Raw genomic sequence first — 23,812 nt, 5'->3', positions numbered from 1 at the left:
AGACAATACTTCTAATCAAAGTTACTACTAGTAGCGTCATCATTCATATTCATTAATCACATTAATTCTATGTACGAAACACAAAGAGTGAGGTGAGATCAAAGATACAGAAAGAAAATGAAGAGTGAGCTTGCCGCCGCCGTAGCTGCAGAAGTGCATTTCGCTAATACAATCTCGAAGGAACGCCAAATAGGAGCAAGAATGGAAGGTATCTTATGTCATCTTTCACTGGAAGAGGGTATTCACGGGGATGCAAGTAAGGCATGTACTGTGGAATAAGAGAATGGGAAAATAAGGAAGGGAAAGCGACATTGGATGGATGGAATCAAGGTTGGTCGGACGAATTGAAGTGGTACGGTAGTCTTCTGTAGGAGTGAAATATGTGAATAGAAAAAATAGTAGAGGTATTCTCACTGAGGCCTGCAGCTCGGCTTATTATGATCCTGCAAAGCTTCAGGTGACTCTGATCGATCTCTTATCGCGCTTGAGCCCTCGGGAGTGCTCCCGCCGCCGTTGTAAGTTTGTGCTGATGCAGCTGTAGCAGAGGGGTTGTGAGTAAGGAGACTGGAATTAGTGTTGTTTCCCGGCGTCACAGGAGTGCTCTGAGCATGAGCCTGGTCCGGACTGGTCAACGTCAGGCCAGGGATCGCTACGGGAGTTTGCGGAGCTTGTTGTGTGATGCTCGTGTCTGGAGCCAGAGCCGGAGGGCCAACATTGTGTGCACTAGCTGGGATAGTAAGCTGGGGTGCAGGTGCAGGTGGCTGAGGCGCAAAAGGCTGTGGAGGTAGCTGAGGCGGCAGTTGGCCAGGGTGCATTGCTGGAGTTGTGCCATAAGGCCCGGTGCCCTGTGCTAAGGCCATTCTTTGCCTTTCAATGATCATCCTCTGGTAGGCTTCGTAATCAGTCCGCTTGAGCCGCTCATCATCGAGTTGCTGCTGAGCAGCATTTTTCTCATCCTCGGTCAACTTGTCGTTGTCGTCCTTTTGGAACAGCTCCGTGAGTTTGATCTTTCGAATTAGTCTTTGGTTTTCATCGGCGTGAGCGTCTGCGCGGATGATCTTGTCTAGGACTTCTGGGTCCTTTCCGAGACACTCTGTGACGTCTTGCTGCGGTGTTTGCTTCGCTGGGAAGAGGTACTCTCCGAGGGACTTGGTGGCTAGGCGGATTGGGTTTTTCTTGTCGACGACACGGAAAGCGAGCTGGGTTTTAAAGACGGCTTTGTTGTACATGACCTCTTCGAAAGTTCCTCCTGCAATGAATCGGTAGACGAAGACGGGCTTCTTTTGACCTAAGCGATAGGCACGTCCGACGGCCTGCTCCTCCCAGACGGGATTGAATGTGAAGTCAAATATGATGACACGGTTAGCACCGAAGATATTTAGGCCTAGGCCGCCAGCACGGGTGGAAATTAGGTATACATCCTCTGCAGAGCCTTGATTGAACTGCTTGGTAGCAGCTTGTCGGCTGGCCATTGGAGTGCTTCCATCTAGACGGCAATATTTCCAACCAAATGCCTTGAGAATATCATTCTCGACGTAGTTGAGCGTAGGTATGCTGTGGGAAAACACAAGCACTTTATCTCCAGCCCGGACAGACTCTGCGATGATCCTGTTCAGAATTTCGGCTCGACATGACAGTGTTGCGGCGCTCATGTCAGGAACAGTAGAGAATAGCTGCTCTTGTTTTGAAACGAGACCCTCAACGTCCAGGCCCAGCTGCGTGATAGGCTCGTCACCAGGGGCTGGTTCGATCGCGGCGCCGTCTATCATTCTATCGAGCTTCTGAGCATCGCTGGCTCTGCTGAGAAGCTTATCTCTGAAACAAGCTGGGTGATTGCAACACAGACCTAGCACGGCTAGCCAAGACAGTAGCTTCATCCTGCTAAAATCCTGGCTGCCCTCTAGAATCGACTGCACGTATAGATCGTATGCAGACTTTTGCACATCCGTTAATGGAACAGTAATGACGAATTCGACCTTGGGGGGCAAGCTGCCCTCAAGGACAGAGATATCAGCCCGGTTGATCTTTGGTTCAAGAATCTTGTTCAGGACCTGAAGCTTCACAAGAGACCGCCGCCGCTCGCTATGTGTGCTATCCACGTACAGACCTTCCTCAATAGGCTCTACAAAGTTAGCCTTGAACTCTGTGAACTCTCCCAGATAACCTCCTGCAATCCAGTTGACCATGGTAAAGTAATCCACAAGATTATTCGCAAGAGGAGAGCCAGTCAATGCAATGCGGCTCTGAGAGCGGAACTGCATGGCCGCAAGAGTAATTGCAGAAGCTGGGTTCTTCATCTTATGGGCTTCATCAGCAACAATGATGTTAGCTCCTTCTAGAAGCCACTTCTTAATGTTCTCATGCTCCTCTTCCGAGAGAGGCTTGCCTCTCCTGATTGTTTCTTTATTATAGATCCATGTCCGAAATATGTCATAGCTGATAAGAAGTACTCCGCCTTCTTCATTCCAAAGAGCCACAGTGTTCAGCCTTTCCGCGAGAGAAGCCGAGCTGGTCACTTTGTTGACAGGCCCGATGGCCGAATCCTTAGGGGTCCACATAATGAACTCTTCGTACCAGTTCTCGATCAGTGACGACGGGCAAAGAATAAGGGTCTGGGATCGAAGGAGGTTGTCTGGGATTTGCTTCTTTATCCAAGGGTTCTCAGAAGCAGCCGCATTCGCTATAGTCACAAGGAGGGAGATGACCTGCATCGTTTTACCCAAGCCCATTGTATGAGCAAGGAGACAGCCCTGATGTTTTCCACCATCCTCAGTCAGTTCTCGCCACATAATTTGGATGCCATGCAATTGATGAGGCTTGACACGCTGTCCGATATGAGGGTCCAAGTAGATGACAGGATCGCCAAAACTGACAGCCTGGCGAGTGGCATCGGTATTGCTGACACCCATGCTTTCCAATCTGCGTTCAAGCTTCTGCCTCAACTTCTCTTGATGAGCAACACGAAGTTTGGCGATTTCTTGATTCATTTTTGCGGCTTGGCTCTCCTTCACTTCCCGTTTCCTTTTCTTGTGGGGTGAGTCAAAAGCAGTCACGGCGGTCTGTTGCCGGTTTATATCCCAGGTTTGATACGCATCCAAGCGGCAGGAGAGTTCCTTGTAAAACTCGGCGAAATCCGAGACACGTTCTTTTGCCTCCCAAACATGGGTTTTTGGGAAGCCCTTCACGTGGTAATGTGCGCAATTTATCCATGAAATAAAGAGGGATGCCGTGCGCATGGCAAAACTAGCTTCATCAGGTGTCAGCCCTGATATTGTTTCCTTGCTCTTCCACAGTCTTTTCAAAGCCGTGTTTGTGAGGCTTTGCAGGCTTTTTATGTCATATGTCGGAACCATCCTAGTCAATCTCTGTCGCTCTTCATCTGCGAGTGATGCTATCAACTTTGCCAGAAGTCTGCAACGGTCATAACGCTCCTCCAAGAGCCTCCAACCGATTCCCTTGAGTTTGTTAAAGTCGTTAATTTCGGGCAGGTCCTCTAAGCTGGCTAGATGAGGCCTTGCGGAACTTGCAACTGACTGTGCGATGCCATCTTGTTTCGATGGTGTCGGTATCTCGGTTTTCGGTATCACGACATTCGGTATCTCGACATACACTTTAGGAGGAAGCTTTGGTGCAGGAGAGATTTCTCTTGACAAGACGTGTTCAGATTGCGGCGTCTGTCGCGCTGGGTTCAATGGGGGCGTCTCAACGGTAAAGTCATCCTCTTCAGGCAGTGGATCATCGCCAGTCAGGTCAATAGTCTCTATTGGTCCTTCAGGAAGTGGCGGAGGGGAGGGAGAACTGGACTCAACGAAAGGATGTGCTGTAGTCCTGAATTTTCGCCTTTTTCCAGAAGGACTAATGATATCATCGTCGTCCGACGAAGGGGTAGGGCTTTTGCGGAAAACGTCATCCTCAATGAAATCGTCAAGAGAGTCGTCATCAACAGTGCCATGATCGGTTTCCGAGCCAAGCGACTCTCCATCCTCGTCAATGCTTTGCCATGTGGGAGGCAAAGGCCTCGTAGGGTAAGCCATCTTCGGCGGACACTGCTCGAGTTCAAGAACGGACATAAGCCACTTTTGCTTCTGGATGTTGATGACGGTGTTCTCCAGACTTCGGCATTGTAATTGTAGCTCTTTCTGTGATGCATATTCACTTTCCTCTATTGCTTTCGTGAATACACCTAGACGCCGTTGTAGAAGATTAACGTCGCGGGTGATAGTCTTGATTTGTTCATTAGTGGTTTTACCTCTCCTAGAAGATAACCAAATTCTTCGTGCCTTTGGCTCCTCTCTTGTCCTTCCATCTTGCAGCCAGTTGTTCTCATATTCTGAAATGCAACTTGCAATGATAGATTTAATCTCAGCAGATGTGAGGGTTGTTTGCCGTGGCAATGGTTCCCGGCGTTCATCCTCAATTTCCTGCCATGTGTCATCATCGAACTCACCCTCCGATCCTGAGTCTCCATAGAGGGGAAGAGTATCAAGGCCATCATCATCATCATTTTGTGCGGGGTATTTTTGTAACAGGTAGGCAAAGGGATCATGGTCCTTTGCGCCCCCGCTATCGGCCTCCTCCGACTGAACTAATTGCGGCCACCTCTGTAGTTCGTCTTTAGTGACTGTGACTCTGCCATTATGCACAGTATACAAGGTGCAAGGCCTTGGGTTGCTATGGCCTATGACTACTTCCTTCTTCGATGGCTTACTTTTTTGCTTAGTCAATTCTCGATAAGGAACCAATGCTGACTGCGTGGAGCTTAGCTTCACGGGCCGCTGCTTGTGGAAATAGATAAGCCTCTGGTTCACGAATCTGCGCCGGCCAGCTGGAAGTCTGGAGGCGATCATTGAGAAGGTCTGGTCATGTTCTGCTGGGTCGGAGTCCGGGTCAGATGTATAGAAAAGTCTGGAAACATTGAGCTTTTCTGGACCCAGGTACCACTCTTTGGGACTTTTAGGTCTGTTTGTCTGTCTTGAAACATCATGGCCAGTCTCGTCCTGAGTCATGGCACTGAGATTTAGCTTTCGTCGTCTCTTGCCATGGGCATCGACAACCAAATCTTCGCCAGGCCGAATGCGTCTTTCAGGTGGTTGTTCTGAAGGTGACCAGGCGTTTCTCTCATTTCTCTGTAAATTACCCGGGCGACTTGCAGCCTGGCTTGGCTTGTGATGCTCCACAGAACCAGCTCTACGTTCAGAATCAGCTTTGGGGACATTCCCGGAAGGCTCTTGCGGTGAGGCCTTGGGTGAAGAAGTCTGAAGACGGGCACTTTCGTGAAGCCCTCGTTGTGGTGTCAAATTGTGAGATGGAGGCGGATGGTACACTGGGGAGTCTAGTCTGGGGACAACCGGGTTCGCGTAGTCGATGTGGTCTTCAGACAAAGTGCCTAGATTTCTGGATTCCTGGAACTTGAGAGACTTTCGCTGGATATAGCGTATTGCCATGAGTATAGAGCTACGATGGCCAAGAGCTCTCACGCCAAGGTCCTCCCGTAGTGTCTCTCTGTCTACATCATGCATCAGCACCTCGCCGGTGATTTCATTCTCCCGAAGCGTGGCTTCAAAGGTGATAGGGTCCGGTCGTGGAGCACGCGATGATGACCGAGACCATGGTGTCTGCGGATTTCGACATAGAAATTGCACCACTTCATCGACCGTCCAATCTAGAGGGTCTCCGCCAGGCTCCATTTCAATGGGCCAGTCAGGCTGGCTTTGGATATCAGCGGCGGTGGAAATTCCAAACTACTCAAGCACTCTTAAAAACCATTTCCGGTGCCTGAGAATATCTCAAAACGGCAGGACGGATATGGCATGTCCGTTTCTTGGTCACTTCACCAGCCACACAAATGATCGCTGAACTAGACAGCAACAAAAAATGAGCAAGAATGATATATTTTCTGGATAAGCAGTTTTCTCAAAACAAAGACACGCGCAGGAAGCGCGCAAAAACGAAGCGAGGCGCTACCGAACAACGCGACTAATAAGGCGGAGATGATGATTATGCCTGTTTCTGCCGGCAGCCAAGGCGGTCGGAGACCACCCCCACCAAGAAGAGGATGACTAATCTGGTCACTCAGCAAAAGAAGTATAAAAGTAGAGATGAGGTGGAAACGAAGACGAAGTGGAGAAGGTCTGACGGGCAATTTGAGGCAATCTGCGGGCTCTATTCTGCATGAATAGTCTCAGTAATGGCGATACCCGTGCAATCCACTCAGCACGAGTCTGATATAGGCGTGTATGCGGAACCCGCCGATCTCTCAGACCTTTTGGATATATCACATGGGTGACACGATGCAAATTTGACGTGGGATCATCTCTATAATAATTTTAAACTCGGCAGGAAGCTTCCAGGTTCACATTTCCTCCGTGATCGAAGCTGTCAGACAGCATCATCTGAAGCAGTTGTGAGGCTAGTCCGATCGCAAGCCTGTTTTGCATGAAAAGTATCAATTATCTGGCTGACTGCCTAAACATCAAGTAACAGTACATCGAGGGTATTCGTTTCATAAACCACGTCTTTCCGTCTGCGCGCAACAAATACTGCAAGAACAAATAAAGATTCAAATGGAGCCAAACCAACCGCGGCAACCATCTTGGCGCCCAACCTTATCTTAACCTCTCTCTCCTTCGCTGTCAAACAAGACCAGAAAACTCCATATTGAGGATTGAAACAGGAAAAAGAAACAAGAAAGAAAGAGAAAAAGAAAAGAGAAAGAAAAAGAAAAAGGGACAGCATAACAAAAGAAAGACAGAATGACAAGTTGACTTTGAAAGAATTAGACAAGCGCAGAAACAATAGAATCGAACCGCCCAAAGTCAAGACCGATGTTGTGAAGCTTGTTCACGGGCCAAAAAATGGCAGGTTGAAAACATAACGCTCCCCGACATTCAACTCCCGGAAGCAATGGTTGAACAGAGCGACCTGGATAGGGCTCGGCAATGCATCCAGGACCAGGGGCTGTTTCATCAAGAACAGCCCACCGGTTGGCTGCATTGCCTTGATGTCCGCTTTGTGGCCCTTGGCCTTGATTGGAGTCGGGAGCGACATCTCTTCATATGGGTTGAAGAGTGTTTCATCGCCAGTCTTTCCTGGCTTCAGGCCATTGGTTGACTTTGGCTCGATCTTTGTACAATGACCAACCGTCTCCAGGACCCGGTACCCATCGCTCCACGGGTTCTTAGCACCCAGGGTCATGTCGAGGTCCATAGGGCATACGGCCCCAGGCAATTCCATGTCCGGGACCTCACCCCGGAACACGGGCAGTGGCCCCGTCATTCTATCCAAGTGCTGCTCGGCGGGAACAAGCTTGTATAGAGGCTCGGGCTCATTGACCTGGACCGCATCAGACATTGGCCAGTCCTCGTCGACCTTCGATTCGTTCACGTCAGGAACAATGGCCGTAATCGGGACGGGAATCGTGGCGGGAGCAGCCATCTCAACGGCGAACACACTTTCACCGGGCATCATAATCTGGGTGGTCTGAGAGCTGGTAGGAATTTCGCTGCCGAATCCATTCTGAGATGGCGCTGGTCCGACATTCTGGAACAACCGCAGAGCTTCTTTTGCTGTATCGACAAGCATCTGCTCTTGGACTTTGGGCATCTTCCTGGGCCTCTTGGGTCCAGTAGCCCGCATACAGCGCTTCCGCTTCTTGCGCTTCTCCAAGGAGTAGGTAGGTGGGAGAGGGATCCGTCCGCCAGCTTCACCCAGGGCCGGAATGATCAGGCCGGGGGTAAGTCCCCGAGTGGTATTAAGGTTAGGATCAATGCCATGCTCCATTAAAGTCTGCATCAACTTGGATTCAAGCTCGCGACTCAGCTTGTTGCCTGAATCCCAGGCCAACATACCGAACGCTTGTCTGAAACGTCCGCCGCGCTGCTGCAGTGCGTTGGGGGCAATGCGGAACTCAGGGTTCATGCGGTCGACGATATCGCTGAGGCGGATCCGTCTATCCAGGCGCATCCAGGCTTCCACGCGGAATTCGTCGACGTCGGAAGCAATGTGGTCGGGCAAGGTGGGGATGTCGCGCAGGAACTTTCCGTTGATCGGGTAGGCCATAGTCGGCGGCTCAATCTTGCTCTTAGGGCCGGTGGGCTTGAGCTGATAGAGGATGTCAGGCAGCTTATCCCATGACCAGTCTTGCTGATCAGGATGAAAAGAAGTAAAGTCGCCCGAGTCGGCTTGGGCTTGGCACGCCTCACGGTAGGAAGATTGAACGGATTCTTGATGAGAAGCTTGCACTGGTTATTGTTAGTTTCTTGACCCCGACTGCGGATGTACACTAACTCATTGCATAGTCCTGCGTCAACATGTTCTGAAAAGTGTTGGTGCTTTCAGCAGAGAAGATGGCCATTTAAGATGGTTATGTCGATTGTCACGACTGGAAACGATTTAGAGAAGAGAAGCCTTTCCGAAAGATTGTATGAGAGGAATGAAGCTTGAAACTGGCACTCAGTTGACGATTGCTACTATGCACGAAGGAATATGAACGACGAAGAGTACGAAACCACAGATAGACTGTTCACGAAGCAGATGAAGCAGTTGAACTTGAAGATCTCGCAGGAGGAGGAGGAAGACGTTCGACAGAGACGCCTGGTGTTCGGGGGGACCATTGTCTATTTATCAACATACAATTAATAGAGGGGCTGGCATAGAGCTCTACATAGGGTATGGTCCATGAGCAGTATCTCATTGTTCGATTTGGAGGAGAGGAATTTACATGGTATACTCTTGTGCGCTCTTCGAAGATTCCTAGTTGATGCCTTTGGATAGCCGTTTCTGCGGCTCCGACGATCGTTTTGATCTCTACCGAAGATGAGAGATTGAGCGGCTACCGCTCTATCCAACGAATCTAATCATGCCTATATTCCAATTGTCTTTCGATACGCAATCCCGCAAAGCTTAATATCTACTGAAGCCAACGATCAGCATCATCAAGCAACTTTCGCCGATATCACAGCTATCCCCGCTATACTTCTCTCTGGTCATGACAGCGTACCTCAGTACACCAGCCATCAATATAGCAGTCACTGAGCCTTATAGATCTGACTCGACCAATCAGAATCCCGGGGGCTGGATCTGCCTCAGTGATAGGGTCCACCCTGAAATCTGGGGCCCCGTAGTAACAAAGGTATCAATACGTCGACCTTTGTTCTTGGGTGGGGTCCTATTGTTGCTTTCATAGCTCAATGGAAATTGAATATCGCGGCTGGGTGAGTTATTGTGACTCAACATGGGGATTGCCTTTGTTTTGTACTGCAGGCTGGGATGTTCGCTGTTAATGCCCTCACAAGGGGCTGGAGGTGAGCAAGTTGGTGAAGCAGGGCGGCAGCCAGCAGCGAGGCACAACTTGGTATGTTAAGGAATAAACCATTGACTCTCTGGTATTGTTATGGAGTAACACTGAGTGTGGACCCGCATGAACTGAAGTTATTGCATTGTAGCTGTAACTCATCGCTCAGCCGCGGTTCTTGATGCCTTAGGATAGACAGTGGCCAGCATCACAGGCAGACTATAGTAATAGTAACCCATCCTACCATAGTAATAAATAATCTGCTTACAATAATATGGCTATCAGTGCATATCACAACATAGTATCATGAGTAGTGTAGAGTAGTTGGCAGTGAACCAAATGATCCTATTCGGAGCCATATACATCCCGCATCTCACAGCCAATAATCGGTCCCAGATATAGTACTTCTAACCCGCATCCATCATCCACATCCACCAAACAACCTACATCTACTCCAACTATCCACTATCACTTCATGATTGAGGCCTATCTTCAATCCCAACATAGTTCCATCCACACCATCATACACTCCCTAACTAAACCAACACAATGTCCACATCCCCCCTCCTCCGCCTAATCCAAACCGCGACCACAAAATCCCGGCCCAACAACCCTCTCTACACCCTCCAAATATCCTGCCACGTGAAGCCAAACGCCTCAAACAACCGCGAAGGCATAACCGCCATTGGAACAGACAGGGTAGATGTATGCGTCGCCGCAGTGCCCAGGAAGGGCGAGGCGAATGCAGCCGTGTCGCGTGTTTTGGCGCAGGTTAGCACACCCATCTCTCATTCAATAATTACCAAATTTCTCCACAATTCTATATGAAGTAGTTAATAACAATAATAAATACAGATCTTCCAAGTCCCCAAATCCAACGTAGAAGTTATCCGTGGATTAAAGTCCCGAGAAAAGACACTTGCTATTTCGGAGCTGGATATTGGGAAGCAGAGCGAAGATGAGTATCTACGAAAAACGCGGGGGATATTAGAGGGGGCTGTAATGCAAAAATAATGGTTTTCGCTTACTGTATATGTATGTAGATATATTTCAATTAATTGATTGGTTAAGCAAATAAATGCCTACTTTATATCTATCTTCATATTCAGTGTTTGTTGTACCGCTCCCGCAGTCGCGCACCGCCGGCCGTGACATCACATCACGGGGATTTTTCTTTTCTTCCCAAGTTCAACAATCTCCGCCCGCATCGCATCGCATCGCATCGCATATCCTCCAAGTCAAACCAACTCAATCCCTACCTACCTCCTTCAACTCACCTCCTACCAACCCACTTCACACTCCCTACAATACTACCCACAATGTCAACAACCACAACATCAAAACGCAAATCTCCCACCACCACATCCGACTCCACCCCCAAAACCATCCACTTCACCTCGCGCACACCAACATGGACATACCTGAAACTCCAATTGTACGTCCCCTATCCCTACCCTACCCTTCTCCTTGTATACTCATTAACCAGAACTCTAACTAACTTAACTAATAGAGTAACCAACCCCCCTTCCACCTCCACATCACCCCTCGACCCCCTCACAGCCCGAACATATCTCTCCGCCGCACTATCCCAATTCCTCGGTTTAATGGGGACTACTATACCCATTGATATTCTTAAGATTTCTCCACCGCCGCCGTCGTCATCTACCGAAGGAGGAAAAACAGGAGGAGGGGGATCAGGAAGCACAGTATGGACACGCGTACCGCGCGACGATGCGGCGGCTGTTGTAGCGGCGCTGAGTTCGTGGATTGGAGGGAGTACGGGTACGAATACAAATGGTGGTGGTGATGCGGCAGGGGGGAGCAGTGTGGCGTGGAGGGTGTGTGCGAAGGGGAATTATTTGGGGGCGCTGGTAAATGGGGGTGGGGGGGAGGTGTTTGTTCCGTGATATGGAGGATTTCTGTCGATATGGTTTGGTGGGGGTTGTTGCTGGATGATGGAGTATATAGCTCAATGGTCGCGGACACAGTCTAATGGGGAGTGCCGTCCCGGCGATCGGGCTAGAGTGCGTATGGAGGTTTTGCTTTTTGGTAGAGAAAGGGTCTCACTGTATCTGACGGTAATTGTCTGCGAAGATGGCAGTGGCTCTGCATACAGCACGGCAGTGGCTGAAGGGGACGGGTGTGGCAAGAATTGTGTTGCGGTGCTGGTGGTATTCCACATTATGGTCGCATTGTATTCATGTACGATATAGCAGCTATGCATATACCCAGTTAAGCAAGTAGTATGATCTATCAAATAGATCCCAAAATATTCACATCGAAAGACCAACCTAAGTATAGTAACGAATGACCGACCCAACCAACCATAGATACACATGATATAATCCTCTTTTTTGTTTAAACAGAACACCAGACTCTCATGCTTGTTGAACACCACCCAAAACATCAATCAAAACAATCTACCCTCTTATCCTTGCTTTTGAACTTTTAACCCATCGCCTCTACCACACTAAACCGACTGCTTGCTTCGCACACTTCCTATCATCGTTGCCGCATCCGACATCGCTGCGGAGGGGTAGTTGGCCACCACCTTCGCCCTCAGAGCGGCGCGAATCTCTTCGACCGAGCGGTCCTTCCATTCAGGGTAACCGGATGTGCTGAGAGGGAAGAGGACGAAGTTGTCCTCGCGCGTGCCGAACTCGTCCAGTTTGGGCGGGGGCATGGCGGTGATGATATCAAGCTCGACGGCGAGCTGGCGGCAATAAGTATCGAGAGGGAGATCGTTGACGTCTTGGCCGAAGGGGTTCTCGATTTCGCTGCCGATAAAGGCGAGTCCAAGAATGATGTAGGCGGCAACTGTTATATCATTAGACCAGAGAATTCTGTTGACTGGATGGGAATACTCACCGACGGAAGCCGGAATGGTCACCCATTCAAGAAAGTCGTACAGCTGGAAGGGCAGCACGAGGACGTAGATCCAGGCAATCTGGGCGATGGAGATGCTGTATGCGGCAGGAAGAGGAGTATCCAGGACGCGTTCGGTGCCGGTGAGGACTTCGTTCAGGGTAGACAGAGCGGTGACTGTGAAAATTAGAAGGTATATTCCGAAACGTTATTGGGGATGAGGTACATACTGGCTTGTCCTTGGTGGAGACTGACGTTGAGAGTATTGTTGGCGATGCACCGGTCGACGTATGCGGAGAGATGGTTCAAGATCTCAAGAGGAAGATGGCCCAAGGGCTTCTTGGACCGCTTGACAAGCTTTCTCGGATTGGACTCGGCAAAGGAAACACCCAGGTATTCACCGACTGACTTCCATGGCGTCTTTTTCGGAGGCTGAACCACTTGGCGGTCGTGGGCTTCTTTGGCAAACGTGTCGAGGTGTGCAACCAGACCGGCTAGATCGTCGTAGCCCACATCGGGTTCGAATCGAAGTTTATGCTTGAGAGAAACGGCAAACGCCAGAATGAGATTCATGGCCGTCCTACGCTTGTCAGTATAATTGGTAATAATAAGGAACATGAAGCGAGTTACAGTTTGGCCAGCAAGTCCTCCTTGCCCTCCTCTCCTGCGCGTTCTGCCGTGTTGACCCAGATGGTACGTGCGAGGTTGCGAGACGTCTGATTGAGGAGTGCCCAGTACTTTCTTCCATCCGCCCATCTATGGAGATTAACAACTGTTTATTTGTAGGTAAAGGATAAGACATACCTCTCATAGGCTGTCGAACTGCGGAAGGACAGCGCCAAACTGACCACGAAACCGGTAACTGTCAAAAGAATATCGTTGATGCCGACTAGTGAAGATAGGGTCAGCGTCCAGTCACAATCTGATCAAGACAAACCTACTGTTGTGGACAAACTTGGAGATGCAGGTAATGACGGTGGCCCAAGCTGCGACAAAGGTAAGTGGCAGAATCATTTTCGGCATGATACTGCCGTGCATTCGAAGGAAGATGGGCCATTTGGAGTGTCGATCGAGATCTCGCGGTCCGTGCTATTCATAATCCCGTTAGTCCAAACGGTCCCTCTCAATCCATGACCAGATATTGACATACAAAATATCGATCGATTTCGCTAGAGTTGCGTCTTCCCAACATAAACTGTTTTTCTCTGGAACTGGCGAGGTTCTCCAGAAAAGATGGACGAGGCGTCAAGCGTCCTCGTGGGGGCTCTCTGAGTTCATTTGCTCCGACACCAGCGGGCACATCATGGTCCGCGGCGGGTGCCAGGTGGTTATCGTGGCTTGCTTCGTCACCCATTGTTGGGAATCGAAAATTAGACGGTGAGTTGGGATCCGAAAAGAGGGAGTGATGGTCTCTGGGATTATTAAAAGAACAAAGAAGGGCCTGCCTTCGGAAATGAACGAACGTGAAGAATCAACCCGGGAATAGAGGAACGAACGGGTGATGAACGAAGGTAGATAGCAACGACTGAAAATTCCCGAGAAATGAAGATCGATGGAGAGGACGGTGCGTCAGGAGTTCACTGACGGGGATATCTACTAATATCTAGTGCCGACTTGAACTTATTAATCCCAGACCAACAACTGCCACGCATTGGACATGGGGCAGATCCATAAAACAAAGTTCAGCGCGCTGCTGCCATGGTTGTAACTGGCATACACTCTAAACGGTATGCCCGTATGCCCGTATGCCAGTATGGTATGCTGCGTGTACCGGTACCTGTACAGCCACTGGTGCTGCGTATTGACTTGCTATTTTAACTTATTTTTTTCTTCATGGGGATATACAGCGAGCCGTGGTGAGCCAATAGCAAGAGCCCACCGCCGGGAACGCTTGGCGATCCGCTCACTGGGTGCATCTGGCCAATAATGGATGCGGTCCAGACCCCCTGTTTCAGGCGGTTTGGCCGCGCCACGCGGGCCAAAACGTCAGACGGCTGCTTCCGCCCCAGTTAATCCCACGTCTTCATTCGTCTCTCCTTCGCGGCCAGGCCTTCGTGGCACCGCACGAGTCGTTTTCTCTCCGTCTCGGCATCGCTGCTGAAACAAAAAGCGAACCCAGTCAAAGAATCAAATTTCCACCCTGGACTGTTCGGGAGATATGAAAGGTCTTTGAGTCCGCGATGCTCTGCTTCTGGAGATAGGTCATTTTCTCATTCACTCTCCAATGTATGATGGCCTCATCTGCATCAGACTCCCACTCACCTCGGGGATAAGTCCAGGAAACGGCACTGTCTTGCGGCAGGATCGTGATCCTGACTACGGTGTATGCCTCGCTGCAGGAACGGCGTAATCCGTGCAATCAACCCGATACCCCTGTCGCTTTCCGCGCGGAGACACCGCATTGCCTCACGGATCGAAGATCAAAGACTTTTCTGATAATCAGTCAATCTATCAATTACGCGCTACTGACTCATCGTGTGCTATTTCAGGGGTGTTTATTACCGATCATTAACCACGAACGCTTCAGGGTCCGATCAAAAGGGGTTCTATGACATTCACAAGTTGTTATGCCGCAGCCGAGGCTACACTGTACTAATTGCTAAGCTATTTTGTGTCGACCTATGAGAAATGACACCGACATTAGCAAGTCTTGACTGCTCGTATTCCGGGTTTCATTACCACCTTGCAGGAAGCGTAACTTGAATCGGCCGAATCTTACCATGATCGTAATGATTGATAACAGCGGAGGTCCAAAAACGCCGTGTCACACTTTGACAGGGAATACTTCTGCAGCCAACTTCTCCAATGTTCTACCATCTACCCGCTCAGGCAATCACAAAGACTAAGCGCGAAGACCAAAGCACCTGATGACCCATGCCTCGGATAGCCTTCGCCCAACTATTCGTCACAAGTTGTCAACTACAATTGGTCCAAACAGGGGCATCTCATCTCTATAGGTATTATTCTTCCAACACAATACTTCGTAGCAATTCTAAACTTTAGATCCAAAATCATCAACAACGCACCCACATCCACCGACCATTCCCGCCACTCTTCAACCGAGATTTTCTTTTAGCTGGACCGGCTATACTTAACTTCATGACCCGTCCGAACCCCAACTTTTCTATCTATAGATAGCACCAGTTACGGACCGTGCCAATACTTCTGGTTGAGAATACTATATCTACATCTATTTTTGGTACCAAGCGGGGGGTGGGGAGCGTTAGCATCAGTCGGTAATCGACTTCTTCGGTTCTTCCGCCGTGACATCTCTCTACCCGGTGGAATGCCCTAGAGCCGCTTAATGGGGCTGTGCTTGGGCAAGTTGTGTAAAGTGGCGTGTTGAAGAGTTTTTAATATAATTCTTCAGTTTGAGTGCTCTATTGTGATTATTGTCTATTGTTGTTTGTGTGTCGATTATACATTTATATATAGAACTCCAGTTTTCGGTCATTAATCAAGAGCCTGGCCGAGTTGCATGATTACTAGACTAGAATAAACATTTAATGTCCGAAGTCACCACGTTCTAGTCGGATGGGAGCGAATTAGTATAATATGCGAAGAGTAATAATTATATGTATCGGGAATTACTACTACAGTATTACTATCACCCCTGTGAAAGAAATAAGTCACTATAGTGATTCCTCATTGAGGAATCGGTGCATATCGAAAATAGCCCTTTCACAACCGATAGCAATCATTATAACCCATACCACAACGTTCATAGCTAGATGGATTATTTAGAGCAGAACTTCACTTAGACTACTACCTAGTTCTTTTAGGAGAATTATTCTGTGTTTTTTTGATATTAATTTATCTATAAAGACTCTTCCATAAATTCTTTACCAATGTTCATTCATTGAATATATAGTCTCAACAGCTACCGAAATAACGACAACCATCACATTAATATTTCACGATTATTACTGGCAGAATATAAACCAACGAAGCGGATGTCGCAGCCTAGTTATATTGAATCGTGCAGATCGAATCATTTGTAGTAATGTATCGTCTGAGTCGCACAATACGACTTCAAGCCCTTCATTCCCCACTCACCACCAATTCCACTTTCCTTGCGACCGGACAAGTAACCCTGAGGATGAGGTTTAGCAAAGCTATTCAGCCAGACACTCCCGGATTGAATCTTTGGCGCAAGCCTCTTGCTTGTTTCCACATCCTTGGCCCAGATTGAGCATCCAAGTCCAGTCTTGGTGTCGTTGACTCTTGAGATGAGCTCTGATTCGTCGCTCCATGACAGGAGAGGCACGATAGGACCTGCGTAAATAAACACAACTGAGTTAATGGTCAAATGACTTGGAATAACTGGGCTCACGTACCAAAAGGTTCCTCCGTGACGATTCTTGATCCATCAGGTGGGCGGTCCACGATGGTAGGATGGAAGATATATCCTGGGCCGTTGCTGGGGCCGCCCTCTAAAGCAAAGTTATATCCGTTTGCCTTGCAGTCCTTGAATATATCCGTGACAACATTGAATTGCATTTCATTCTGAATAGGACCTAGCATGACATCTTCGTCGACGGGTCCCACTTTCCATGTCTTCACAACATCAACCAGGGCATCCCGGAACTCATTGTAGATTGTCTCATGCACGTAAAGACGCTTGCTGCCAAGACAGAACTGTCCACTGTTGAAGAAAGCACCCAAGGCGACTTGCTGGGCTACGGCTTGAATGTCTACATCTGGGAAGATGATAGCCGGGTCGTTACCGCCCAATTCAAGAGTGCATTCTTTCAATGTGTTGCTTGTTGCAGCCAGGATATGCTTGCCAGCTCTGGTTGATCCCGTGAAACTGATTTTATTGATGTCGGGGTGCAGAGTCATTTCTGGCCCGGTCGTGTCATCACCGTTAATGGCCTGGAATACACCTCGGGGCAGAATCGGGATGGCTAATTCGGCCACCTTGAGGATACTGTAGGGGGTGTAGGGAGACGGTTTGACAATCACGGTATTTCCTGCGGCGAGGGCGGCTGCAACCTTGGCCATGGCAAGAACCAATGGAAAGTTCCAGGGAACAATAGCCCCAATAACTCCAAGGGGCATGTATTGCAAGCTTAGCTTAAGAGAGGCATCTTCATGAAGAACCTCTTCGGATGGAAGTTTGACATTTGCTATAAACGACGTATTAACCAGTGGTCCGCGTAAAGTAGGGATCTGACGTACCAAAGTAATCCAGAAACCCACATGCGTGGTCAACTTCGAGGGTCGCTTGCATCCTCTGGTATGGGGGTTGAGTAACGAGTCACTGTGTCTGGAGGAGATAACCTTACTGGTTTGCCTGCTTCTTTCATAAGCAACTCGGCCATATCTTCCTTGCATGACAGAAGAGAATCCCTCAGTTGAGCGATGGAAGCTTGACGATCAGACCCTGATACGGCTGACCAGGTGGTAAACGCCTTCTGCGCGGATGCAATAGCATCTTGGAGATCATCCCTCGATGCAATTGGAACATCCCAAAGCTTCTGGCAATTTGATGGATTGATGCCCTGGTGAATTCGTGAAGAGTCGTGGGTCTTTCCATTGATGATATTTGCAAAAGTGCTGAAAAGATATCGTGCCCTTGCAGGCGAACATAGTGGTCGTTTCTTAGCTATGCTACGCTGCGCGGGAGAGAAAAAAGGTCGCAACATGATGAGTGATGCGGTTGAATAGAATGAGAGAAAAGTCCTGTGTCACCAAGCTCGACAGTTTCTTGCCTGCCGTTTTTCCCTTTTCAATCACCACAGGTACCATGCGAATCTTTAAGACGAGGCCAATTCCATTGTAGATCACGGATGTCCTGATCAGCTCGGGTGTCTTAACAGCCGGCTTAGTCACCGCATTCTTCCATCTAGTTAACTAGCTATATTCAGCCAATGTGATAGGGCGTGGCTAGGTTATGCCAAGATGCCTCGGTCAGATTGATGTATCAATGTCCAGCTAGAATTGAGCAAGTTTTGATGCTGATCGTTAGCGGAAGCAGTTGACTTGTGGGTGAGGAGGAAATCCCGTAAATCTGTAATTCCGTATTTCCGAGATCGACAGATCCACACAAGGTTTAGCCCCTCGACAACTGGATATAACAAGCAGTCGGTGAAGACATTCAGAAAATACTTGAATGTCACCCAGAGGACCAAGCTAGCTTGGCGTATACTATGTCCCGAGGGTAATAACCACTTGGATTTGAGTCAATGAATCAGCCGATACTGTAGATACCAAGCTGGGGTGTATCATGAATTGTAGCCAAAATTCAAGGCATTGTTAGATTTATAGTGCATGAGTCCATTGGGTCGTGGTAGTTAAGATAGTTATGCACCTTAACTACCATGATCCTAGATATAAACACCCGGATGCCACTGGTATATTGTATGTTACTGAGATATATGAGTCAACCCCGTCTGCTCCGTAGCCATCGATATATTCTTTTGGCCTACTTGGCAAAACCGCTATAGTAACATTATACAATCATAAAGAATGTCGGAAATGAATCTTTCTCTTCTACTAGTATCTATCTTAACCTTCTCATTCTGTATCTTATTCTCTCTCTTATACACCCGAGGCTGCGCATGCCTAGTAGTCGATCAATCAATGTTAGGGAACAGTCCAAACAGATTAGAATATATATGCTACTTGCTTAGTGGCATTGGGTCTATATCATAATCCACAGTTAGTAGGAGTTATACCCCATAATCAACTGCCGTGTATTTTAACCAGTTTATTAGAGATAATGTGTAGACTGAGTTGAGCAAGCTTGTTGAGTCTGTACTATTCATCATATTCTAGTATTATGTGAAATCCGCTGCTAACATTACTGCATGTAGTGTTCATTGACTTTTTGTCTGAGGTGCAGTTGATGGTAACATGATAATGTGGTTGGAACCTTAGCTACTAGAATTAATCTGGGATGGTTCAGAGAGAATAGAGGGGAATTTGAAAGACAAGACCATTAATAACTGGGATTGAGTGGTATATATGTAGAGCTCGAGTATGTTTCAATATATCCGGGTAAATAGGGGAAATACTAAGGTACTATAGCAGTAGTCCGATAAATGGTAAGCTACATCGTACTCCAAGAGCAAAAGCAATGTGTAGTCTTCCAGACGGACAAGATTCCTTCACCCAAAACGAAGGCAAACATAGTAGAAAGACCCATTCTCGCACCTCGGCAAATGTCCGTCATACCAGGACTTACATTTCCTACCTAATACTCGAAGAGACACCTTATCGCCGAAGCTAAGCTATCCACAGACATCTCCGACAGGAGCTTCCCAGCTGAGCTGAGCTGATATGTCGATCCAACTCCACAATATCTCATTTCAGAGCTCAGGACTCAGAGAAACTTATCCTAGCTTGAGATTGACAGCTCCAGCTTGGCAGTTCTGTGATATGTATCACATGCTATATTGGTATGTTTCAGCTCATACAAGGAAGTGTGTGCTTGTTTGGAGGGATAATCTTTGGGAATCTGTAACTGCTTCTGAAGATCGCAGGATGGGAGTTGTTTCGTGGGTGGCTACATTTTCCGTTTGTGGAGGAGGTTGTTGGGGATAGTAATCAAGGAGCTAAAGGAGGCTTAAGAGCCTGGTGGGGGTGAGGAAGATAGGAATATGAACACGAGATAGCGAATGGGCTTGAGATTAGTTTGGGAGCGTGTTCGTAGATCCTTGAATCATGTTTTCTTGCTGCTTGGGGCGTCATGGTTTGCTTCATGCTCATGGTTTCTCCCAGAGACTGCAGTGACATGATACTAGGCTGAAGAGGGATAAGTGTAGTATAGTATCCAAGGAGCTAGATGACAATCATATAGCCGAAATTTAACCACGGCATCATGAACAATAGCTCTGCTAATTGCCCTGCATCCCAGCAAGCCACGTCACACAAGATCCGCACATCAGCCTGCTACGAATTGGCATGGTGAATAGTGTCGGTCGATCGATATCAAACTGGCCGCACGTGGCCATATGCAGAGTTCGAATAAGCAAGCAACATTATCTAGAATGAGTAAGGGTAATAAGTAATAGGCACTATAGAAGACGGCGCTCCTTTGTTAAATAATCAGGGTCTTGACATCTTGGCAGGGCACAGGCTATATCCCCCATTATCCCGATAAGGTTCGGGTCCAGAAACGGGATACCGTTGAGGCTCCGACCCAATTTTGAGAACCGCTCCTTCAAAAACCGGAATAGGCAAGAGTACATAATCTACCCCTCGTTCGGAGCATCGGGATCTGCTGACAAGGCTGTCAATGTTGATAGTAAGTTCAATGTGGCGAGATTCGACTGTGAAGGCTGATATTTGGTGTTCTGAGAGAGTTTTGTGGAAGTTTGTATAGACAAGAACATTGGGATCGAGGGATTATTGCTCTCGGTTGTAAGGGGGAACTTAGATCTCCAAAGCAGGTTACTGGGAACGATACTGCAGATTGCCGGATGTCTGGTCGGTCGCGGAAGACGGGCGGATGGATCTGTAACAACATCCTGATCTCCATTCTCTGTAACCATCATGTTGGAAAAGCTTGTCCGAAGCAGCCAAGTCAACAGTTCTGTAGTTTCGTCCTGTCTCATCTCGTTCATGGCAGGGAGCTAGGTTTCGAAGGAGTTTTAAAATTATTGTACAGACTTTGTGATTTGTTTAAGAGTGAGTCTAGGTGTGAGTACTGTGTAGGTTTGCAGCTGAAACAACAGGGTGCTTCATGAACAGTGGGCCATTGAGCGTCTGAATCATGTCAGTAGCTGTGTGCCGCTGGCGAGGTGAGCCCGCAAGACTCATTTTCAAACCTGGAGGTAGATGCGCGGACCCATCTTTCATGTCAGGATCATGATGCAGCAGCCATTGGAATCAGATGTAAACGCAGCTGCTATCATCTCTGTTCCCCGGAAAGTATGGTCAGAGCGAGCCACGATGCGCACAATTTGATTTTCACGGCATTCGGGCGACCTCAGGGATCTTCAGGTCGAACCAGACTCTTCGTGCCAGGCGGCGATCAACGCTGGACAGCCGGCACCATTCGCGTTAAAGTTTGCGGCTAGTCCTATTTATGGGGCTGGGAACCACTTTAACCGCCGCCCAAACGGCGAGCGACAGGAACGTGGGCAAAAGAATGCATAGAAGGATATCCGCGGATTAGATAGGGGTCTAGAAGAAAACTCTGGGACAGAGAGGGGAAATATCAAAGATGTTCATCGATATTGAAGTTAGTTGCTTGCTGCGAGTTAATTCCGAAATATCGAGATTGAACCATGGGACAGGGACAGTCAGTGTTGCCTGGATTCGTGCCCAAGGAATCCCGTCGATCCTATCATTTTCCGGAAGACCGGGTCCGCTCTGGAACGTGATGACAAAAGTATTGACTCCATCACGAACGGGGGCCTTTGAGGACTACCCATGGCTGGTAAGGATCATCACCAGGTCGCCCTGGTGTTGATGTTTTTTTGGAATCCCGGTCCCGTTACGGGAAGATCACCCAGGAAAAGCTACTTTGGCGAGAGGTACCTACCTTCAGCTGGGAGATTATCACGGACTATTTGGTAGCAGTCAATCCTTCTCTGATCGATTACTTAATTGGAAAATTTTAGTCTCGCTGGTTTGGTAAGGTATGAAAAAGGAGGGAAATATAGACTATTCGCTATTAGCAGTTGAATATGGACGAAGATATGATGAAAGGGAAAGTCGGCAGTTGATTGTTTGCCCGAACTGCATTGCCGGTTAGAGTTCCGATCAGTGTTCTCCGAGGGGCAACAAGCGGCAATCCGAGCAGTATTGGCCGGTGTAGGCTGGATCGATGAAGACTGCAGAACGATGACATCAATCACCCAAGGAACTTGGATGATCATCGCACAATAGTCTAGTCAGGAGTAGCCAGGACCGTGCAGATACCAACTCGGGCTGTTGCTGCCCGCTGGAGCACACAGAGCCGACACCGATATGGGGACATGGGAGACAATAGTGGTTTGGAGTCTGGAGGTTGAACGGTGTGATCTTTCTTCAGAAATCTACAGAAATTTTTCGGTGTGATTTTTTTTTTTTTTTTTTTTTTTTTTTTTCTTTTTTTTTTTTTTTTTTTTTTTTTTTTTTTTTTTTTTTTTTTTACTTCTTCTTCTTTTCAAGAATGCCCACCGCATCTCGCATCATTACCGAATCGGGCCCGCTTATGACTCGTGGGCCATGCAAAGTGCAGCCCTTCTCCATGTCATGCAGGACATCTTCTACAACATGGCGATGCTGGTGATGCACCATGCAAGGGGTGCATACAGTAAAGTGATTAGGCTAATGTCGCCATAGTAAGGAGTTTCCGTAGGGCTGGTACCATCAAGATCATTCAGGGTGCACGACAAGCCACCATGGCACTCTGATGCTTTCTGGGAAATTCCAGTAATGGTTGGAATTGGAGACCAGCCATCTGGGCCGAATGAGGGGAAGACTTTCTGGGAGTATTTTGGGAGGGAAAAAAGCGTGCGGGGCAATCTGGCGCTCACCCGAAAGCGGAAAGGCTCTCGCGCGAGTTCTTGCTGGGAGTCAAATCCACGACCGAACGGAGTACACTAGAATATGGAGTACAGTAGCATTGTGTTGTTTAGTTCGTTTGGACTAAACACCAGAAGGGATTGGCGTGCCGCAAGTAAGTGGGATTCCGGTGGAGTCACCGCTGCTGGTGGTGGTCTTTCCTCATTCAGCCTGCCCTTGTCCTGGAGCTTCTGACAGACTCCTGCTCCTGCTGCTCCTACTCCTAGATAGTTAGTACGTACTCTTACTCTCTCCGCTCGTGCCAGGTCAATGGCCGGCCCCCCTCGAAGCTCGACGCTAACTTTTCCCCTCCTGTAATTAGATTGTGGATCTCGCATCCTTTGCTCCAACTGATTTTCTCTCTCACGTCCGCTGTCTGAAGGACCAGAATTCCCTCCATGGGCTTCCTCAGTGGCCTCGGCTGCAGTCGTCCTGCCCCCATTCCCGAACTACCCTCATCTCTCCTCGCTGAAGTCACAACCTAAGTTTTGCACATCCTTTGCCCCGCATGGAGTGAGTGCTGAACCAGGAGTGCACCCCTGCCCGCAAATTTCAGACGAGCTAACTGGTTTGACTTTCTGGTCCGGGTCCAATTTAGATCCCTAATCCCCAATTGACATTTCCGCCAGCAAGCCCATTCAAATGGCTCAAAATGCTCAGATCGCCCCCCTGGCATGTGGAGCAGACCGTGAACGACGGGTCGATGGATCTGCCTATCATTGTCCTGTGCTGGCTTGGTACCCCGGCAATTCTCGGTTCTGTGACTCCTTCTTGCCATCGGTTGGATAAAATGGTCTGCGGTGGAGGTCGGTCCGCTTCCAGTCTCATTGGAGGAGTTAACTTCCCGCTTGGCCGGGATATTGGATCTGAAATTGAACAAATCCATTAAACTCAAAATGACACACAGAATTAAACTCCCTAGTCCATGGTTAGCGAAGGGACCATTTATGTCGCAACTTGTCTAGGCCAGGGGTGGGGACTCGCCATCGTGGTATATCATCTCTCTAGTTCCCCTCGGCGGTAGTGCTGACAACATAGGTGGCCCTCGTGCATATTCAGTCGGCCACGGCTGACTACCTTCGCTTTGAAACAACACTTCAGATTGATCTTGATTGTGACGATGGCCAATGCGACTCTCGACTGCTCGACTGGGGG

At 48.5% G+C, this 23,812-nt stretch overlaps 8 protein-coding genes across 8 annotated transcripts; 3 read left to right on the top strand and 5 right to left on the bottom strand.

The window, feature by feature from the left end:
- Positions 1-260: 260 nt before the first annotated feature.
- BDQ94DRAFT_177328 (putative SNF2 family helicase/ATPase) lies at positions 261-5,931 on the bottom strand. The gene is made up of 3 exons (XM_026772883.1): positions 4,709-5,931; positions 1,847-4,678; positions 261-1,813 (listed from the first exon to the last, which is right to left on the bottom strand). Exons 1-3 carry the CDS (start codon positions 5,685-5,687, stop codon positions 411-413), a joined length of 5,214 nt encoding a protein of 1,737 aa, XP_026628212.1. The 5' UTR covers positions 5,688-5,931; the 3' UTR covers positions 261-410.
- Positions 5,932-6,798: 867 nt separating this feature from the next.
- On the bottom strand, positions 6,799-8,353 carry BDQ94DRAFT_177324 (uncharacterized protein; the record flags this gene model as incomplete). Its single annotated transcript, XM_026772882.1, has 2 exons — positions 6,799-8,240; positions 8,287-8,353. 2 exons carry the CDS (start codon positions 8,351-8,353, stop codon positions 6,841-6,843), a joined length of 1,467 nt encoding a protein of 488 aa, XP_026628211.1. The 3' UTR covers positions 6,799-6,840.
- Positions 8,354-9,841: 1,488 nt separating this feature from the next.
- Positions 9,842-10,306, top strand: BDQ94DRAFT_168859 (DUF167 domain-containing protein; the record flags this gene model as incomplete). Its single annotated transcript, XM_026771170.1, has 2 exons — positions 9,842-10,063; positions 10,148-10,306. The coding sequence occupies 2 exons, from the start codon at positions 9,842-9,844 to the stop codon at positions 10,304-10,306; spliced, it is 381 nt and encodes a 126-aa protein (XP_026628210.1).
- Positions 10,307-10,611: 305 nt separating this feature from the next.
- BDQ94DRAFT_168858 (uncharacterized protein) lies at positions 10,612-11,199 on the top strand (the record flags this gene model as incomplete). The annotated part of the gene is made up of 2 exons (XM_026771169.1): positions 10,612-10,727; positions 10,803-11,199. The coding sequence occupies 2 exons, from the start codon at positions 10,612-10,614 to the stop codon at positions 11,197-11,199; spliced, it is 513 nt and encodes a 170-aa protein (XP_026628209.1).
- Positions 11,200-11,513: 314 nt separating this feature from the next.
- On the bottom strand, positions 11,514-13,720 carry BDQ94DRAFT_140357 (UPF0187 domain membrane protein). Its single transcript, XM_026765610.1, has 7 exons — positions 13,308-13,720; positions 13,099-13,246; positions 12,962-13,046; positions 12,788-12,913; positions 12,388-12,737; positions 12,161-12,334; positions 11,514-12,109 (listed from the first exon to the last, which is right to left on the bottom strand). The coding sequence occupies exons 1-7, from the start codon at positions 13,509-13,511 to the stop codon at positions 11,763-11,765; spliced, it is 1,434 nt and encodes a 477-aa protein (XP_026628208.1). The 5' UTR covers positions 13,512-13,720; the 3' UTR covers positions 11,514-11,762.
- A 2,428-nt stretch (positions 13,721-16,148) lies between these two features.
- On the bottom strand, positions 16,149-17,805 carry BDQ94DRAFT_158524 (aldehyde dehydrogenase family protein; the record flags this gene model as incomplete). The annotated part of the gene is made up of 4 exons (XM_026768960.1): positions 16,149-16,432; positions 16,495-17,286; positions 17,339-17,393; positions 17,446-17,805. The coding sequence occupies 4 exons, from the start codon at positions 17,803-17,805 to the stop codon at positions 16,149-16,151; spliced, it is 1,491 nt and encodes a 496-aa protein (XP_026628207.1).
- Positions 17,806-20,123: 2,318 nt separating this feature from the next.
- Positions 20,124-21,342, bottom strand: BDQ94DRAFT_140354 (uncharacterized protein). The gene has a single exon (XM_026765609.1). It carries the CDS (start codon positions 20,725-20,727, stop codon positions 20,356-20,358), a length of 372 nt encoding a protein of 123 aa, XP_026628206.1. The 5' UTR covers positions 20,728-21,342; the 3' UTR covers positions 20,124-20,355.
- A 1,969-nt stretch (positions 21,343-23,311) lies between these two features.
- BDQ94DRAFT_140352 (uncharacterized protein) lies at positions 23,312-23,567 on the top strand. Its single transcript, XM_026765608.1, has one exon. It carries the CDS (start codon positions 23,361-23,363, stop codon positions 23,544-23,546), a length of 186 nt encoding a protein of 61 aa, XP_026628205.1. The 5' UTR covers positions 23,312-23,360; the 3' UTR covers positions 23,547-23,567.
- The last annotated feature ends 245 nt before the right edge of the window (positions 23,568-23,812 follow it).

The sequence above is a fragment of the Aspergillus welwitschiae genome, assembly GCF_003344945.1.
Source record: "Aspergillus welwitschiae strain CBS 139.54b unplaced genomic scaffold BDQ94scaffold_10, whole genome shotgun sequence".
Classification (NCBI taxonomy): Eukaryota; Fungi; Ascomycota; class Eurotiomycetes; order Eurotiales; family Aspergillaceae; genus Aspergillus; species Aspergillus welwitschiae.
The sequence above is the reverse complement of the archived record's forward strand: the minus strand, read 5'-3'. Positions and strand labels throughout refer to the sequence as shown.

Excerpts from the sequence above, each read along its gene's own strand:
- BDQ94DRAFT_177328 (XM_026772883.1), bottom strand. The coding sequence starts at position 5,687 with ATGGAGCCTGGCGGAGACCCTCTAGATTGGACGGTCGATGAAGTGGTG. Across the intron at positions 4,679-4,708 it reads AGAATTGACTAAGCAAAAAA|GCCATAGCAACCCAAGGCCT; the intron begins GTAAGCCATCGA and ends AAGTAGTCATAG. Across the intron at positions 1,814-1,846 it reads GTCTTGGCTAGCCGTGCTAG|ATAAGCTTCTCAGCAGAGCC; the intron begins GTCTGTGTTGCA and ends CTTGTTTCAGAG.
- BDQ94DRAFT_140357 (XM_026765610.1), bottom strand. The coding sequence starts at position 13,511 with ATGGGTGACGAAGCAAGCCACGATAACCACCTGGCACCCGCCGCGGAC. Across the intron at positions 13,047-13,098 it reads CTCCAAGTTTGTCCACAACA|TCGGCATCAACGATATTCTT; the intron begins GTAGGTTTGTCT and ends TATCTTCACTAG. Across the intron at positions 12,110-12,160 it reads GACCATTCCGGCTTCCGTCG|TTGCCGCCTACATCATTCTT; the intron begins GTGAGTATTCCC and ends ATGATATAACAG.
- BDQ94DRAFT_140354 (XM_026765609.1), bottom strand. The coding sequence starts at position 20,727 with ATGAACGAGATGAGACAGGACGAAACTACAGAACTGTTGACTTGGCTG.
- BDQ94DRAFT_140352 (XM_026765608.1), top strand. The coding sequence starts at position 23,361 with ATGGATCTGCCTATCATTGTCCTGTGCTGGCTTGGTACCCCGGCAATT.